This window comes from Hippocampus guttulatus, chromosome 4 (genome assembly GCF_054856545.1).
Source record: "Hippocampus guttulatus isolate MCC_2025c chromosome 4, RoL_Hgut_1.0, whole genome shotgun sequence".
Taxonomy (NCBI): Eukaryota; Metazoa; Chordata; class Actinopteri; order Syngnathiformes; family Syngnathidae; genus Hippocampus; species Hippocampus guttulatus.
In genome coordinates this window covers 14,207,645-14,228,218 of record NC_141264.1, presented here as the reverse complement: position 1 = coordinate 14,228,218, position 20,574 = coordinate 14,207,645, and the positions used below count along the sequence as shown (strand labels likewise).

General features: G+C 41.1%; 1 protein-coding gene across 1 annotated transcript; it reads left to right on the top strand.

Moving 5' to 3' along the window:
- Nucleotides 1-3,013: 3,013 nt before the first annotated feature.
- LOC147206048 (guanine nucleotide-binding protein G(i) subunit alpha-1) lies at nucleotides 3,014-20,369 on the top strand. The gene is made up of 9 exons (XM_086108735.1): nucleotides 3,014-3,276; nucleotides 12,035-12,077; nucleotides 12,760-12,901; nucleotides 14,675-14,832; nucleotides 14,935-15,063; nucleotides 16,449-16,578; nucleotides 17,600-17,753; nucleotides 18,349-18,541; nucleotides 19,326-20,369. Exons 1-8 carry the CDS (start codon nucleotides 3,159-3,161, stop codon nucleotides 18,537-18,539), a joined length of 1,065 nt encoding a protein of 354 aa, XP_085964861.1. The 5' UTR covers nucleotides 3,014-3,158; the 3' UTR covers nucleotides 18,540-18,541; nucleotides 19,326-20,369.
- The last annotated feature ends 205 nt before the right edge of the window (nucleotides 20,370-20,574 follow it).

The window sequence follows — 20,574 nt, the reverse complement described above, 5'->3', positions numbered from 1 at the left end:
GTACGGAGGGAGTTTGCTGTGTTAAGCAAGTATGCCAGCAAGATTCAGCATTCAAATGTAGCCACAATTCACTGATCCGCCCTTGAGTTGAAGACCAAAGCTATGCCACTCACTCACAAGCAGAAACCCAATTCTCAAACGTGGCCATTCATTATGGAATGTGATTGTTAAAGTGTGTGGTTCTGATACTGTATACTGTACAGACACAGAGAACGCATAGCGGGAATCAACCAAAAAGCAGTGCAACCAATACCAAGCTAGCATTGGCACTGTAAATAATGCTGGTAGGAAGACTAATTTGTATGGAGATGTTCCACACTAAATGTTTGTTTGTTTTTTTGGGGGTTTATTTTTTATTTTTTTGGTATATCAATTTAAAAAGAGGTGCTAAATGTACGGGTGGCCCGGTAGTCCAGTGGTTAGCGCGTCAACCTCACAGTGCAGAGGTCGTGGGTTCGATCCCGGCTCCGGCCTTCCTGTGTGGAGTTTGCATGTTCTCCCCGTGGATTTTCTCCGGGTACACCGGTTTCCTCCCACATTCCAAAAACATGAATGGCAGGCTGATTGAACACTCCAAATTGTCCCTAGGTGTGAGTGTGAGCGCGGATGGTTGTTTGTCTCTGTGTGCCCTGCGATTGGCTGGCAACCGGTTCACGGTGTCCCCCGCCTACTGCCCGAAGACTGCTGGGATTGGCTCCAGCAACTCCCGCGACCCTTGTAAGGATAAAAGCGGATCTGAAAATTAATGAATGAATGATACATGGACCTCTCGAGCAGAAATGTTGCTTATTACGTGACACTTCTGAATCCTCTGAGCTGCTTGAGGCCCCTTTGCTCTCCTTCTATTTAATAGCCAAATACTCAGTTCTTAGTGACACTTCCCCCCCTCCCAGCAGATGTGGATATTAAAAATTGTTTCAGCAAAAGCACCTTAAATCCAAGTATAATAAACAGTTGAGCACAAGGCTGTAGTGATGTCCTGTCCTATGAGTGTGCCCGCAAGTTCATGGTAATTGTTTGACACCATAGGCTTCTTGCAAAACAAATTAAAGGCACGGGATGGGGGGTCGAAGGGCTTCTAATTTCATCACAGATCATATTACACATTTCTACACATTTTTTACAACCAACACAGCAAATGAGTTCTTTGAAAACCGCAAACTCCCCTTCAAATGATGGGGTTGAATCAGTACATTTAAGTCTTTTTTTTTTTAAACAGAATCTGTACCTCTACTTCCGTAGAGAATGTGAAAACTTTTCACACCGCTTATTTTTCAATTCAAACTGGTTTATGATCAACATTTCCCTTACAATCCCTCCCTTATATTTGCACCCAAAGCAAAAAAACAAAAAACTATATATATGTATGTGTTTATATATGTATATATCCATCCATTTTCTGATCCGCTTTGTCCTCACAAGGGCGTGCTCTGTGATTCTGTCTCGCTATGCGCTAGCAACACCCCTGCCTGTCTGTCTGCCTGTCTAAGTACCACATGCAAAAATGCTCGTGAACATTTGCAGCTCATGAGCAGGTCGACCATGCAAATCCAGCACCAGAATTTTCACCCAATGTTCCGGCTGATTTGCTTAAACTATGATGTGATTGTCAAGAGTGCCAATTGTTGTTGTTTACTCGCTAGTGAAATACTGCGAGGGTGATCTTGGAAAAAACACAAAAGTGAGGCCGTGACTAATATAACCAAAAAATATTGTTTTAAAAGTGGTTACTTACATATGAGTCTGTTGGATCAAGTTAAAATAAAATTGAATCAGACACCTCACACCAGCTGAAACAAACATGCAGTTTTGTCATGTTTTAGTGAGCCTACATTGTATTTATCAATTGTACATATGGCCTCAGAGTATGATGCATGAGAGTTATACACCTGAAAACTACACCCACAAGAATAAAATGATTATAATCATGATACACATTGTTAAACAAATATATCCAAGCCTATTAATACCAGGAATTATTAAATAATAATTTTAAACTCTGTCAGTGGGTTCAGCTGCATCACATTATTAACACAACTGTCTTTGGGTTAGTATAAACACAATGGTAACTCATCAATCTGTACGTTCACTTAAAAAAGTCAACAACATTGTCCATATACATACAATATACACACACACTGTGGACAATCTGTCGATTCACATCTAGAAACATAATTTAGACACCTGCTTATCCTTTCATCCATTTTCAACACAGATTATCCTGAACAGGGTCGCAGGAGGGTGCCTAGGCCTATTCCATCTGACTTCGGGTGAAAGGCGGATTATACCCTGAACTGGTCGCCAGTCAGTCACATGGTACTCGAACCATTCACATATACAGAATGTTCAAACTGTGCCAGTTCTCCCTGTGCTTTCTTGGGGGTTCCCTCAGTACGTAGGTTTACTCACACTTTAGAAAAACAGGCAGGTTAGGTTTACTGAAGACTAAACTGTCTGTCGGTGAGAGTGAGAATGAATGATTGTTTGACCATATGCGGCCTGTGATGGAAAAAAAGTTGTGTGAGTAATATTTACATTCCACCATCACACCGATGTCGGTGGCATGTAACATCATGAGTTCTAAGTATGACTCTGTATATTTCCACCTCTGCAAACTACACAATAAATATTGTTAAATAAATCAATCTGTGACCGTGTCAACGAAATCACAACATTTAATCGTACTGAATGTAAAAAAGGTTTTGATGCAGTATTATTTGTAATTCGATTGTGCAGTGTCCCTATTTTATTGACAAGTCAATCGAACCTCTCTGCGCATGCGCTAACCATATCGACGCCCGAGCAGATCCGGAAGCGAACTATTTCACCAGAGTACGAGGCAGACTTCGACTTAACATTTCATTTAAGAAGGATAAGACATTCCGTCTTAACTAGGCTCGTCAAGTCGACAAATACAACAACATCGACGTTTACAGTGACTGCGAAGTTGAGAGTTGGGCAAGGGCGTGCTTCAATCAAAACTGTAAACCCACCCCTCTCTCCCGCCCCACCCCCACCCCCTCCCCATTACTTGGATGCTAGCTCGGTGGTAGCCGTTGCATGTCGTGTAGCACTCCCAGTCAAAAGTTGTGTTTCGTCCATTTTTACGAAAAAATATTACATTTGGGGGAGATCAGACTGCGGCAAAGGCACAAAAGATGGGATGTACTCTGAGCACGGACGACAAGGCGGCGCAGGAGCGGAGCAAGATGATCGACAGGAACCTCCGGGACGACGGCGAGAAAGCTGCCCGGGAGGTGAAGCTGTTACTGCTCGGTGAGAGAAAGATGGATGGGCCGATCGGTCGGCCGGGAGTCGAGGCGAGAGGGGACCATCCCCAAGCCAACACCCAAGCCTTGCATAGTTCATACACGCCCATCTAATATTTGTCGTCTGCCTCGATCTAACTAACGACGTAACGTAAAAAGCGGCAGTTTATGTCATTTAAGTTTGACGAAACAACAAGTGGGAATATTTTGTCGTTTCATGTTGGATGGCGCGGGGGATCGTCGTGAAGATAGCCGAAAACTTCGACTCTTGTTCCCCACCACCACTTTGCTAACTCAATCGGAGTAATTTAATGTTTGAAATGGATCTGCGGTTGAGGATTAACGCCACTTTAGCCAGCCGCTGCCGCCCAACACTGGCATTAAATCGCTAAGCTAATTTAGCAATTAGCTTCTTAACGCTAGCCGACTCAGCGTCACTAGCCCGGATTAGTTTGCGAACTGTGATTTAAAAAACACTCACACACACGCCAAACCTAGCGGCCTATACTATTGTTTTAAATCGACAGGTGTAGAACAGCTTCGGCACAGTTTTCATTATTCTCATCAGATGACCTTATCATCCTGTCTGTTGGCCGACCCACGCGAAATAAACCGTATCACACTTGCGGTGGGTGGCCTTTTGCTCAATTCGAGGAACTCTTGGCCGTCAATTTCCGCCAGTTACCAACATTTACTCGTTTCCGTTCATACTTTATTTTTGTGCCTGCGGACAGCTGATCGTTGACATAGATTTTGAGAGTCAATTTACCTCTGCTGTCAGTGGAAAAATCAGGACAAAATGTATACAGGTTTAGGATGCATTTTAAATCGATTATGAGGAGTTGGGGCAGCTCCGTGCGGTCGTGCTATACACTTTTTCCACACAGTTTTGGGGTGTGGGATTCGACTCTTGGCATGTGCCCTCTGTCCTTGCGTGGAGTTTCTCCATTTAGCAACCATGTTGCTCCCAAATTGCAAAAACATGCTTCATTGGTACATTGCTGTAAAATTTCCGTAGGTGTGAATAAACGCGAGTGTGAATACTTATTTTTGTTATGTGCTGTGCGATTGACTGGCGTCGAATCCAGGGTGTACCCCGCCTCCTGCGCAACGTCAGCAGGGATTAGGCTGCACATGACCCACACCCCTAATGAGGACCAGCCATGATGATCAAGTCTTATTTTAGTCCATCTTTTTTTTGCTTCAAAACTTTGCTGCAGTCTCGCATGAACGTGTTGGTTGGCTCCGCATGCACATCACACACCGCACTGACAAAGACTGGTGGATCTGGTATTGTGGTCTAAATAACGCACTTGTATCAAACCCATGTACAGGAACAAAGTGACATTTGAATTGGTGTTAAAGTCATGCCTAAATCCAAATGAGGCAGTTAGTGGTTTTTTTTGTATGTTTGTTTATTTTGGTACATCTAGGGTGTTGATGAAGCAAAATTGTTCTCTCACATTTCTGTCAACTTCTAAATTGTGCGTTTGGTCGGAAGCCTTTGAAATTTGAACAAAAACGCGATGGCAAATTGAACTCGCATGCGCTCTATTGATTAAAGCTGCCCAAGCTAAGGCCTTCCAGTAAAATATTATGCCCTTATATGTGGTAATGTAAAGTTTTCTATCTTTTATCCTGCTATAAAATGTAATTATTATTATTATTATTTTTTGCATTCGGGTCAAGGCACTCAATTTTGAGTACTGGTCAATACTTAGGGTATGTTCACACTTGAAGGTATGATGCCCAATTTGGAGTTTTTGTTAAAGGTGATCATTTTATGTTCTCGTTCACATTACAAAAGCAAACGTGACTTCTAATGTGAACGCAACCCGTCCGCGATGTGACACACCTGCACACACAGCACGACGTCAAGTGACATGCTCCCCCCAAAAAATAAACGTCACATGGGGCAGTGTTTCCGGAAGTACATATGGTCCCACGTGTAGTGGCTCATTTTATTATCTCATATCGCAAGAGTAGCAAAGCGGGAGGAGGAGGTACATATCACTTGGAGGCAATGGCCGCGATGCTCCTTGACTTCATCGTTTAATGGAGACATCCACTAAAGATGTTGTTGCATCATTGACGCACAGAATAAATGAAGCATCTGCGTGGCTGAATTATTATCACAACGATTGTTCATTTTAAGATTCATTTTTCAATTGGGATTAACTTCACTATAATACATTTTTGTGTCATTTAGAACTGAATATTGTTTTTGGAAGATATATCAATATGTTTTTTGATCAGCTCTTACATTGGATGTTATGCGATTGTGCAGGTGAACATAATGTAGTGTCCCACATAAAACTGACTTTGTTTCACCCACACTGTGTTGTTGCTGGAAGCTGGCGGCCAACGCCTGCTGTCTCAGTCCGAAACAGATGTATGTATAAGATGTTGCATAGCAACCGGTGTGCACTCTGACTGACAGTGATGTGAATGTACGCCGATCTTGGACGGCGAACAGAGCGCCAGCGCATGCCTGCAACTGCATGCTTGCGGAGTGGGGCTCGTGAATACGACAAATTCTTTAATTGAGCGTGCCTTTTTTTCTGTCATCCAAAGCGCTGCTCAATTCTCCACGCTTGTATGTGTGTGTGGGCTAAGCGACAGCTAATATGATGTTGTTTTGCCTGGTTGTGATACAACAATGGGGCGTGTGGATGTATTGAACGATGCAACCAGTGTCTGGATTTGCATTTACACTGGATGTTCAAGTGCCCAGTTCTGAGTCCATGCCTGGAGATTGAAATGATGTTTATCACTCGTGATTCCACACCCATTTTAAGTGAATATCTGGGATGTGGAGAGACCATCAAAACCTTTTGTAAAGGTCCCATGGCTGTCGAGTGGCCACCATGTTTCTTCATTTGGTTGGCTGCGTTGAAATTCGGGCTGTTGGCAGAATCGTGGTCGGCCACGGTGCACTCTGAGGAGGCCCCGGCAGTGTTACACCTTGGTCTCCCGGGAGGAAAATGTCTCCGCTGGGACCTTGAAATAGTTTTACCTGTTCTACAAGCTTTAAACACTTTGAAACTTACCGGTACTCAAACATTCTTGCTATTCCTTAGCGCCTTTTCTCACTCACTAGAAATGCAAGACTATATTGTTGAACATCTCTTTGAAGAAACAAAACGATACACTCTCATCGTTCTCCAAATAAAATGTAAAGGGTGCTCGCTTCAAGCTGTTTATTTTTCCTTCCAGGTTGAGGTATACTGTAAAAGTGATACAACAAAAGAAAATTAAAGATTGTATGTTTTGACCAAAGTTGTGCTAATCACACCATTTTCTGCTGATTCGTATAGTCTCAACTCAACTGTATTTATAGAGCACTTTCAAACAGCCATCGCTGCATACAAAGTGCTGTACATGGAGCAATTTAACACATACAATAAACAGTAAAACAAATCGGTAATAAAGACGGTAGAAAGCACCGAACGGTAAAACCAAGAACAAATCTAAGTAATGCTGAGTCGAATGCTAAAGAATACAAGTGAGTTTTGAGGAGGGTTTTGAAGAGTCTGTAAAAGATCCACCTTTATTTATTTATTCCTCAATTTGTTTGTTTGTTTGTTTGAGCAGAACTGACTTTTGTGCATCTCTTCTGCTACGTTATGGGCAACATCTTTGTCGCCAATGGTTGCGTTCGGAGTAAGTCAGATATGTTCAACAAGCTTTCAAGCTAGTCTGCACAATGTCATCAAAGAAGGGGCAAAGTGAGATGTGGAAAGATTTTCCTTACGTGACCCAAAAACCAGGGCAAGATGACAGATACAGTACTACAAATTAGGAAATGGGACACATTTATCCAGCTATCAAAAGGAAGCTTAACAAGGGACAATTACGGTATTTTGTGATGAGCAAACTTGGTCCCACTCTATGCTTCCGCTGTACATTGGGTGTATGTTCTTTTTAATGTTCTGTGTCTTTTGGTAAATGCAGATGTGTAGGTGCCATCGGTCCATGTAGTTTGATGACAACATAATTTTTTTTTAAATATTGTAGCTGATATGTGCATTTAAACCACACTCACATTGCCGGATATCAAGCATGCATCAGGTTTGTATACACAATTTGAAGAGGTCCAATTCCAATCTGAAGATATCTTGGTTCCATTCATTTTGTTACATATCTCGTTTATGCCACTTTAAAGCAAAATGTCGGACTTGAACCATGGCGTATTAATCCAGCTTTGAAGCATCTCTTAAGTAGTGTCCAAGCAAATCAAGTCACAAAAGTCCATGCCCAACAAGTATTTGAAACAAGAGTTTTGAGTGGGAGGATTGCCTAAAATGCAAATCACGAGGAACCGAAGAGCTGTTTATTTTCTGCTGAGGTCTCACGTGTCATGTCTCATAACATGAAGGGAATGATCATAATTCACTTCTGCCTCACGGCACCTTACCGCTACCAAATCTCAAAGGTCAGAAATATATTGCAGGGTGTTGGTAGACTTTATTTTCAATCCATGTTCCCCAGGGCAAACGATGAAAAAGGGGGGGGGGGGGGGGAGTCTCTTCGGTCTTCTTTGTAACCAAATGTTCAATATCAAACAGTTTACGAGAACTGCATGATTCAAATGTGAGTCTGAGAAAACCCGTGCAGTGACGGGGCGAGAACATTCAAACTCTACACAGGAAAGCCGGAGCCAAGAATCGAATTTCGGACCTCTGTACTGTGAGGCGGATGTGCTAACCAATCGAACCCTGTGCTGTAAATCATTAAAAAAAAAAAAATCTCACATATTTAAGTACAGAGATTACAATAATGCAAACAAGCCTGTGTCTTTACCACTTCAACATATCCAACTTTTTATGTTTCATGTAGCAACGATATGCAAATGTGGGCGGGACGTCTTTAAAATTCTGAGGTGATATAGACCGATAAATTAATGACGAATACATAAATAGAAATTAAAGCTTATTGATCTCCTGTCAGTAAAATCACACACGTTAAAATGAAGAAAAAAAAGATAATACCTTCTTATGTGACATAACGTCTTCAAAGGATCAGCGGCAGCAGGAAATTACAAGTGATGGCACTTCATCGCTTAAATATGATTTCATCTGTCTTCAACTTTATTTATGAAATCAGACAAGGCGACATCTGGCCACATATAGGCTAATTATCCTCTTCATATGTGACCACGACAACTTTGTAGGGCGCTGCCATTTTCAAATCATTTTGCCAGAGGATACGTTTTGATCGTTATCAATCACTCTTGTAGCACGCACATGGTGTGATTTCATTTGTTTGTTTTACCCCTCAAAGCGAAAAAGATCAAGCATGTCAGATAGTCGCCTCAAGATTGCAGTTACCGGTATATTGCAAATGCAGTTAATTGCTCAGCGCGAGTCCAGGCTGTTGTTCGCCTTTCGCCCATAGTCAGCTCGGCTTGGCTCCAGCTTCCTGCAACCTCCAAAAAGATAAGCGGTATAGAAATTAGAAAGACAGACTTGAAAAAGCAGGATTGAAAATAACACTGAAAAGCACAACATGCACAAATATTCCTTAGATGCTAACTTGAACTCAAGTCTTGTGTGACATGCTTTTGTCACCTGTGATGGCCACATGCAGAGCAGCTGTTTGAGTTCTTAAAGTGAAAATCAAGTCAAGAATTTGCTTTGCAATATAATAAGAATACATTTAACCTTTTCAAAAGACCTCAAAGACGCGAGCGAATAAGTAAACAATATATTCAGACAAAATTACGTAAATCTAACTAAACAAAACATCAGTGAGGACAGAACAGACAATGCTCTGTCCCCATCGGTTCTGTGTCTGGTCCTTAGGACGTTCAGAGGAACAAATGTTACGAGAAGGGATGGGGCAAGTCTTAAAGCTAATTGGCGGCCTGGTTATGGAGGGCTTTGTGGGTAAGTAGGAGAATTCTGAATTTGATCAGAAACCAGAGATCGGAAGCCAATGAAGGTTCTGGAGGACACAGGAACGGGTATGGGTGAGGACGTGGGAGGCAGAGTTTTGAATTTATTGAAATTTGCTGAGGAGATTTGAGGCTGAGGTTGTACCACATGGGATTCTGTTTCAGTAGTCAACAGGAGATGAGATAAAGGCTTGGATCAGGGTTTCAGCTGCAGAGAAAGAGAGAGAAGGGCAAAGACGGGCGATACTCTTAAGGTGATAGAAAGCTGTTTTTGTCAATTCTTTCATGTGTTTGGAAAAGGTGAGATTGTTGTCCATGGTCACGCCAAGGTTCCGGCCGGCATTTGGGTGAGGGTGAGCGTGCGGTCTTGTCAAAGGAGAGACGAAAGTTCAGGGTTGGTATGTTCTCACTTCCCCCACCAGACGAAACATTGTAATCTCATCCGTATTGCATTTGTGTCATATGAATTAAGTAGAAAAATCAGTTTTGAAGGTGCTGCCTTTTTGCCCTGTACTGCCACATGCTGTTGACCCAAATTGACATCACAGTGCCCAAGGGATCAGCTTGCGATCATCAGGGCTCACCCGTTTTCTGGTTATGGCCATGTGCTGTTGGCATTCTGTGGACACCGTGACATCAATATCATTTGACAGCAGTGGCATTACAGGACAAAATGTCAGCTGCTTGAGATGGATAAAAAGCAGTAGATTTTTCTGCTTTATTCTTTTATGACAAGCGCGACATGGATCAGAATACTGTTAAGATAGTGGGGGCACAGAACATATTGCAAAGAAAATTATGGACTTCACATCCCCCTTGAGTTTTTTTTCCCCCACTATAAATGTCTATTTTAAATCCCTCTTAAATTTGGGAGGATTTGAACATGAACATTTCCTATTCCTTGCGATGTGTCAGAGCTCGGTGTGCGTCTGCTCATTGTGTTTGATGCCGAATTGGTGAACATGTCTCCTCACCGGGGAGTATGGAGTCCCAGCAGAGGGAAGGTAATTAAATTGCTGTTTTCTCAGCTGCAAACACAGGTGGATCTAATGGGGAGCTGCAGAGGCTAATGGATGCTGTGCCTTCCGTATGGAAGGTACTGGGATGCACCTTAAAAAGTTGGGTTTTGGCCACTGCCTGTTACATCTAAAGGGTTGTATGCATGTATTGATTTTTAACATCGTAACAGGTTTTTGAAATTTTAGAGACTCAATATGTGACAAGTAAAAGCTCATGTGTGCTTCCTGCCCTCATAGTGTGTGGTGTACTCGAGGTGACCAACGCAGCACACCATTCGCCAAGTGATATCCCCGCAGACAATTCTGAGTCTCTTCCCCCAAACCAGATGCCTGCGATCATACCAAGACTGACCTGTGCGGCAGCATTGATACCACAGGGAATCCAAACAGACCATCCAAAATGGAAAGGACAAGAAAGACTAGTAGTAGTAGAAGCACCTCGATAAATGTTTGCTTGTCTGGTAACTACATTGCGGTTGCAAGCTATTCATGTCATTTCAATTGTGGTGAATGACTTGTAAGGCACGTTAAACAAATAGTCAACAGAACCTGTTGCTCCTCTATTTGAACTTCAGGTCGCTTCCTGATTGGCTATCGTTTCATTTCCCTTTACACTCACAGTCTGTGGCTCGTTTGAATTCGGTTTTGCCATCTTAGCTATTGAACAGGTGTAACATTTACCATTGTGGGCCACAACTGCTTTCCAAACAGATTGTGGAAAAATATTTTTTGGAACGCACCCAAAACCACAAGATGATAACTTGGGAAGCTCTTTCAAAGACCTCAGACAATATGACCTTTGCTCATTTTAATCGGAAGGAGTAAAAATTCCAGAACTCGGCCTGATTATCAGTATACTGCATGTGTTGGTCGCTTTGTTGGCGAGTCCAGCCTGCATTAAATTGTAACCCCGGGGATGCTTGAGCCCACTCGTAATCTCATTGAAGACAGGATCTAGTTGATTAATCCAATTGTGCAGAGACACGGCTCAAGTGCGGATTGAATCGCATCTTTAACAAGATTCTGTTAGCATGTCGACCGACAAACTGCAGATTGTAACACTTTACAATCTGCAGTTTGCTGAGCTCAATTTGCACATTGGTGGATATGACGTAAGTGTTTCTCATTGAGCTGGACCGATAATGAAAATGCTCTCCTTCTGGGTTCATATTTTAAAGATGTGAAAATATCTCTGAAATAGAGAGGGGCGAGTACCGTTACCACGTATTAGTTCTATGTATTAAAAAAAAGATGTATCCGATACTCGCGATGTCGACCAATACCAGTCACTGATACCAACTCGCTCTCTGATGGCTGTTCTTATCGTGTCAATTTTTTCCTATCATGTCTGTCGTCATTTGTGATTTCAGCAAATAGTGAACATTAATAAGTACAGGGAATGCTTTTGTGATGGTCTGAGAATCACAGATTTTTAAAGATGAAGTCAACCTAAAACAATTCGTTACATGTTCTATGACCCTTCACTAGTCTAAACACTGCATTCTGATTCATATTGCGTTTGTGGAATGTGACTTAATTCATACAATCCATCCTTTTTAGCCATCTCAGGGAGCGGCCATTTTGACACTTCCTTTCGGCTGAAAATGACCTCACAGTTGCTCAGGGCTCGGGTAATGACATATCACGGCTCACCTGTTTTCTGGAACTGAGCCATGATTGGTCATTACCTCCACTCTAACATTTCATCTGGGTATTACCAGAGAAACACAGTTTTACCAAACATCTGATTTCCATTTAATTTTTTGGCACCTGAAGTGTCAACTCGGCATGCATTGTCTGTGATTCAAATAACGTGACTGATATAACTTTCACGTTTTTCTCATTTTCAGGTGCTGGCGAGTCTGGGAAGAGTACAATTGTTAAACAGATGAAGTAAGTAAAGATTCCCCCGTAATCCTACAACTCTGCAAATGCTGTTTTTAAAAATGGTACTGTTCACTTACGATTAGGTATGAAACATTACTTAGTGCAGGTGTAAATCAGCAGAATCTTTACTTCGGCAACAAATGTCATGTGTTGTACAATGAACCGTAGTCACACACAATCGGTCCTGACGGTAACAGAACTGGACGGTAACAGAGTAACAAGTAATCTAACGCGTTACTACATAGTTAATGTAGTCTAAAAATTACTATTTAATTAAAGCCTTAGTGCTACTTGTTGACAAAACAAAGTTGGTACAATGTGCAACTATCGAATGTCTATATTCAGGGAAGACAATAACAGACAATTGTCACTTGGCAGCAGAAGTGCATAATGAGGCGCAAGTCATTGATCACCACCTTTGATCTTTATTTAAAACCTGTTTAAAAAGTCTCGCATCCTCTTTCATGTTCTTACATGACTATTCATGGCCTTTAAAATGTGGATGTGTGATGTGCTTTTCTGTCATATTTGGAAATATTGCTTGATTCGAAAAATATTAACAAATCAAAGTTATGAATGGAATAGAAATCGCAATATCTGTCAAAAATTGGTGAAATCATTCATCCCTAAACTACGATATAGTGGGGAACACTGTAAGACGCGGTAAACTTCTCATCATGTGTACCAGGATCATCCACGAAGCAGGCTACTCAGAGGAGGAGTGTAAGCAGTACAAGGCGGTTGTCTACAGCAACACCATACAGTCCATCATTGCCATCATCAGAGCCATGGGACGCCTCAAGATCGACTTTGCCGACTCAGCCAGAGCGGTGAGTGCTTGCCGAAGTCACACTATACCACCACGTAATAGTTGCAGTGATCTCCTGTTCTTCACGATGGATACCATCTGACCTACCTGCAATCGTTAAAAATTTGCACTTTTGAGAGACTGTATTTTTTTAATAAGTGGATTCAAAAATAGATGGATGGATGACTAACCGAGACCATAAAAATTAAACGTCTCATCACCGATAATAGCAGCTTGATATTTAGTCTACACTTTGCCTTTCAAAAGTTACATTCCTTCAAGTGTTTAGAAGGGTAGGAACCATGTGGGGGCGTTCGTGATGGATTAATAGAGGCATAAATCCCCCCCCCCCCCCAAATATCCTAAAAAAAGTCAACTTCTATTTCACGGAAATTCACATATTGCGGGGGGGGGGGGGGCTTGGTACGTATCACCCGCAAAAAGTAAGGGAACACTGTACTCTAAAAACCCATCAAGAATGATCAGTTCGAAAAACACGATATAGCGATTAACGAATGATGAATGAACCACATGATACAGCTTGAAAGCACACTATATGACTGACTTTCTGGCTGCTTTTCTATTTCTGTACTTGTCCTTTACCTCACGAGGAGCATCGCCTTTAGGTACTCTTACATAATTATGCATTTAAGAAATCAAAGAGGCTTTTCCTTTGTTCAAATTTCCAAAACAAACTTCCTCTTAGGAAAAGTTATAACGTGGAGGGATTCGTTCGGGAATGATGTCAACAACACCCACCTAAAAACTTAACAAGCTGTGGGCAATGTCTTAATTAAACCCAAGTGTCATACAAGTAGGGATGGCAGCAGTGAACCAGTTCCCAGTAATTCATTTTCTAGGAATGCTTCTCATTGATTTATTCCTCAGAGGGCAGGGGGGAAGCAGCACTTTGACCGTGGCTCAGCCACCGGTGAGACCACTTAAAACACTCAGGTCAGATGACTTCAAGGTGTTCTCAGGTCACAGCAATAATGACACAAAAGCGACAAAATAAATTCTATAAGTTTGGATAACCAGCTCCGACGGAGTGGTTTCAGTGTTTGCTGTGCTGACTATCCTCTATACTGGGCTTATATTTTGTAGAACCAAGTCAAATATGGTTTTATTATTATAATTTTTTTCTCCCAAACAATTCTTTGTTTTAGGTTAGAATTAGTTTTGCATCAAGGTGAGGGCAAAAGGAGCACAACAAACATTCCCAAGAGTTAGTTAGTATGTAAGAGGTAGTATATAAGTGTCAGTGAGTATATTGAGTAACCGATTTGCCACAATTATTTTGCCAAAAACAAAACAAAACAAAAAAACAGGAACGTTCATCACTTTGAATATCTTATCTTTGTTGTGTATTCACTTGAATATTGAGTTTGAAAAGGATGTCCAAATCATGGTATTCTTTTTTTTTTACATTTACTTTCCCGACTTCATTGGAATGGGGTTTGTCCATCAGAAGTGAGTCTCTGTTCATCATTCATAAGTAGAATAATTGCTGACTGCAGCCATTTGGGGCATATGGTTTGAAATGTTCCACTGGATTTAACATCAGTGTATCAAATTGCAATAGCCGTATGCTAATTTATTGTATCCCTTGTTTTCCTCTTAATGTACATGGTCTGTTTCTGTACAAAAGAGTCATGACTCATGGCTCAACCTTGTCACAGCCAGCCAGATTTTCCGCTCTTTATACTTTTAGTATTTTTATGAAATGCAACTCTGTCACATTCACTTTGCTTTCGGCCGCTTTATAGTGAGTTAAATGAGAGGTTTGTCCTCTTAGGATGACGCACGGCAGCTGTTCGTGTTGGCCGGCTCCGCTGAGGAGGGCTTCATGACGGGTGAGTTGGCTGGGGTCATCCAGCGGCTGTGGAAGGACGGAGGAGTGCAAGCGTGTTTCAGCCGCTCCCGAGAGTACCAACTCAACGACTCCGCGGCATAGTGAGTAGTCGTATCGCAATGCTCCAGAGAGGGTGTGGCCGGCTTAAACCCATTACCCGTTCCCTTTTTCCCTCCCCGGTCCCTGTTTCTTTTCCTAAACAGCTATCTGAATGACCTGGACAGGATATCACATGGCGCTTATGTGCCCACCCAGCAAGACGTGCTGAGAACCCGAGTGAAGACCACCGGCATAGTGGAAACACACTTCACCTTCAAGGATCTGCATTTCAAGTCAGTTTGTCATTTCATGTTCTTTTTATGTTGAGTCATGTCATTTTATTGAATACATCAGAAACATATCGTGCATTTTTTTTTCACAATTTCAAATGACTTCAAGGTGTACGAATTGCATACAGTGCAACCATTTTTGGTGATTAAACTGTTCCAAAAAGTATGACCCAATTATATGGAAAACTTAAGCACTATTTCCCACAGGACAAATTTATAGAGAATAACTACAATTGAAGATAGTGAAAACAAATGAACATGAATACCTATCGAAATGATTCAGAAGAGGAATCCGCCGGATTTGCATCTCATTGTATTTATTTAGTGACATAGGTTGCTTATCTTCACAGAACCAGCATTTGGACATTTGACTTCAATTGGTATCAAGATCTATATATCAATATGCACACATAAAAAAATAACTTCAATTATTTCTTCACAAAGTATTATGGTGTCCTTTGTGGTACATTGGTGAAAATGGCTGAGCTAAACTCATTTTCAAACTTTGTCATGGAACAAATTAAAATTTTAAGTTAAGCTATGGCGATATTTTCAATAATATATACAGTGGTACCTCGACTTATGAAATTAATTGGTTCTGCAAGAAAATTTTGCAAGTAGAGACGCGTTTTCCATGTAAATGCCCTAATTCGTTCCAAATCCCCCAAAATTCAGACATAAATGTTTCCTAAAGCATAAAAATGCATCAAAATATGTAACAAATACATGTTACAATTAGATTTTTGCACAATAGATGAGAGTTGTGCATAATGTAAAAAAACAGAATAAAAATGATGTCCATTTAACTTTTTCCTGCGTCCTCATCGTTTTTTGCCCTCATTAGTTCATGTTCTCTCTCAGAAGTGGTTTTTGCCTGGCATTTTGTAAAGAACGGATCCAAGGACGGTTATTTTGTCAGCTTTTAACAATCCTTCGAAAATGTCCAAGGCAAAAATCAGCATAGAGATCGATCACCTGACTGGTGAACACTTTTTCTGAGTGATTCACATTTACATAAACCTATCGAAACACCTCATGGCTGGAGGGGCGAATGACGAAGACGCTGCATAGACACATATCTATCAATCTTAACAAATAGACATTTACGGTAGTAGTCCCTCTTAGCCAATGGGATGCCAGGATGATGCTCGGGAATAGCCAATGGCAGAGCAGCTATAAGTATGTTGCGTTCAGGAAACTCTGAGCTGCGAGCAGCAGCCCATACTGTATTTTTACTTTTCCTATCTTGAAATTTCTTTCGGAACAAAAGGCAATATTTTCCTGTTGAGCCGTTTCGTAACTTGAACATTTCGTAAGTAGAGGTACCACTGTATACATATCTCTTAGTTGTTTTTACATTTTTAAAGTCTTTTCTCTGATTTTTACAGAATGTTCGATGTTGGTGGCCAGAGGTCAGAGAGGAAGAAGTGGATCCACTGCTTCGAGGGTGTCACTGCCATCATCTTCTGCGTAGCTCTCAGCGACTATGACCTCGTGCTGGCCGAGGACGAGGAGATGGTGAGAATGTGGCGCTTGGCTGTCTGTCCATCCATCCATCCATCCATTCTTGTCACTGTATAAATTGCACCTCTTCATGGTATAAATCACAATATTAAATCAAGGGAATTCAATCATAATTTTAAAACCTCATTATGACTGAATGGGTTCCATTAGTGAAGCCAAATTGATAAAATAATTAATGACAAAACATAACCGGTATTATGCAAATCTCAATTTGGAATTAAAATTTCGCACTCCCTGTGCTAAACACTGCAGCGAAAGAAATAAAATTGACATTTTAAACGAAAACGGCACAACTGACTTTTAGTTTAGTTTCCTATAGTTGGTTCAAATACCTGTGTCTATGGATTCATTCCCCTTTACAGATTCTGTTTTCAACCATCGTAAGGCAAACAGTTGTATTCAGTTATATTATCAGATCTCAAATATGAATATTAACACTCAGCACTCAAATAATAAATAATATTGCTGATGGATTGGTGCGCGGATAGTTGTGCAATGTACTTCTTTGATGTTGTTTCTGTATTTCCTGTCCCCGCTATTGGAGCTGAAGCGATTCAAATTTCACCAATGTGGGACGAAGAAAGGTTCTTATATTGTTAACGATTGATTGTGTTATTGTAATGTACCGGTACTTTTAATCTTTTAACCCCCCTCCTCTCAGCAGATATACCCGAATATTATTATAACATGCAGTCATGCTGTGCAACCAGGTGAAATTTTACCAGCACACATTGATACAACGGTCAGCATTTGTGAGCAAAATGGTCGCACTTTCGAGTGATGGGTCTTCTGTGTGGAATTAGAGAATGAACCTAAAAATGTACTATAACCTGTACAGGTGAATTTCATTCAACCTTTTCTGAATTTTTAACACACTTGTCCAACTTCAGTATTTCGATGCCTTTTGCACAACTTCTCTTGTTGCATTATGAAATTTCAACCAATCCATCCCTTTTGTGAAACGTTTGTTTGTTGTTTTCATCCCGCGTATTAACGTCTCTTTGCTTTTTCACAGAACCGAATGCATGAGAGCATGAAGCTGTTCGACTCCATTTGCAACAACAAGTGGTTCACAGACACCTCCATCATTCTCTTCCTCAACAAGAAAGACCTGTTTGAGGAGAAGATCAAAAAGAGCCCCCTCACAATCTGCTACCCAGAATATGCAGGTGACAATATCAAACAGGCATGTCTGCCTGTGACCATGAATTTGTGCTGTGTGACGTGTACTCTCATTTGGGCTCAAAAACAAAACATCAGAATCAGAATCATCTTTATTGGCTAAGCATGTAGAACACACAAGGAATTTGTCTCCGGTATAACACGCTGCATTAGTATCATCATAAACAAGGACATGACGGATAAGTATGGAAGGACATTTCGTAATGTAAATGAACCATACCAAGTGAAACATACGGTAAGATTAGAATAAACTAGTCAACATACAATGCGTCACAAAAATAATGCGCCCTATAAGCCGTATGCATGAAAATATTTTAAAATATACCCACTCATGAATATTGCGCCTAATAATACGGTGCAGCCAATGGTCCAAAGAATACGGTACGTGGCAGTTGTAGGCCGTGTTCGGAATCATTCACCCGTTTGCCTACCTCCTAATCACTATATGGGGATTTTTTTATATCGCCTGCCTTTGCACCCCCTGTGTGGTATGTAATTATATACAATTCCCTTTTGTGCTGTAGATTTTCAGCCAGCAGCAGTCTAAAATAAACCCAAATCAAATGTTGTCACTGCCTGCAGGCTCGAACACCTACGAGGAAGCGGCAGCCTACATCCAGTGTCAGTTTGAAGATTTGAACAAGAGAAAGGACACCAAGGAGATCTACACCCACTTCACCTGCGCCACCGACACCAAGAATGTGCAGTTTGTGTTCGACGCCGTCACCGACGTTATCATCAAAAACAACCTGAAGGACTGTGGCCTTTTCTGAAGGTGATTCATGTTCTCTATTACAAAGGAGTATTAGGGCCACACTGAAAATATTAACGTGACAATATTTCCCTAAAAAGACAGTCTGTCAAAAATGCAGAGTGCTTGGAATAGCCGCTTCAACCTAAGTAAAATGCACCTAGACTTTTGAAAGTTTTTTTTCTTCTGTGGGGTGTGAGGGATTCCTTTTTAGGGAATGTTTTTGTGTAATACTGCCTTTTACAAAATCATGCCCCCAAAAAAATTCTAATTGGAGTAAAAGATTTTATCTTTATTATTTAGGAAACGTTCTCCTGGACCGTTTTATTTTGTCTGCGACTCTTTTTACCCCCTCCTCGAATTGTCTGACAAAATTCAGTTCAACACATACACCAATTGCTTGTACACGCCAAAATTCTGAGACGTCAACAGGTTGAAATTACCGCAATGTTTGAAACGCCAAACACGTGCCCTAAAAAAATTCTGCTTATATTATTGATGAGAAGTCGAATGTAGGCAGTTGAATGATGTCATGCACATCGTCACTCAGTTGTTGTTGTTTTTTTTTGATTGATTGATTTGTTGTGGAGGATTTTAGAGGCATTTGAAGAGCTCATTTCTTAAATCTTAACTGGACAGCTTGTTTGTTGTTTTTTCTTTTTGAAAATATCCATCTTGATTTTCATAAAATTATGGTTACTCGAATCTTTTCTGCTGTGTTTTTTTCTTTGTCCTTTCAGTGTGTCCCTAATACGGATTGATTCTGTATAATTGAGCACATGGTCATGTCGGTGTTATTTGTGTGCAGGCACCCCGGCGGTCCTCCTGCCACGTGACTTTATTCAACAAGTGTCTGGCCTTCACAGACACCCCCCCCCCCCCAACTCCCCGCTGACAAATGTCACTTTTTGCGTTTAATTAACTTATGTTCATCTCTCAAAGATTTTAACGGCGGCGTGTAGACGAGAAACATTTTGTGTAAAATATTTGTACAACTGTCTATGGCTGGGGCTTTTTCGACCTTTTTAAAAATGTGCTCCTTTGACCTATCATTGTTTTTGGTTTTATACATATATATACATACATATAAGAAAAGGAGGATTCGTGTTTGTCTGCCCCCCACCACCAACCCCATCTCCGAATGAACATGTTAAGGTTTCATTTCAGCATGCCTTTGTTACCTTCTGCTAACGTAAATGTTAGCTTCATGTACTAGATGTTGTTACCATCTAACATTTTATTCATTTTATTTAAGTTTGGGAACTTTTTTATTTTTTTTTTGGCTTATGCTCCTCCTTGGACAAACCAAGTACAACCAACCTGCTCCACAGACCAAATTCCCCTCTGACATAATGTGAGAGCCTTTACAGCCGGTTTGCATGTGTGTTAGAGGCCCAAAGCCTGTGAATGTGTTTAAGCCTGCGGGCGTGTGTGTGTGCGTGTGGGAGAGAGTGAGAGTATGCACAATATCAAAACAAAGGGACTTTATTCCTCTACGTGTCATCCTCCTCTTTCAAAGTTGTATTTTTCTAAGCGACCAACGACGAGTAACATTCCCTCCCGATTGAAGGAAGAAGCTTTGAAAGGAAGGATGTCTTTGTAGCACACACCAAGCAGACGCGCACGTAGACAGTATGCGGGGTACACGGCCGAAATGTCTGTGATGATTTCACGTTACATATCCCCCCTCCCCCAACACGCGCACACACACACACACACACACACACACACACACACACACACACAACCTTCGATTTTCCATCGGATGGGGATGCATCTGTGTACTAATCTCCATGATTTTTTGCTAATAAAAGCGCTGCTGTGGTTAAACCATAGCAACTTATGCAACAAACTCGTCACATTGATTTTTTGGGGTCATCAAAACAAACCGGGCTGTTTAACTGTCTCAACAGGGGATAATTGGAAAGAAATAGATTACTGTGAATTTACATTTTGACTTTTTTTTCCCCTTTGACCAGCAATAAGAGCTCTTCAAATATCGTTTTATAGTGTAATTGATGACCAGCATTGTTCTTGTTGTCAAGTTGCCCGCCTGC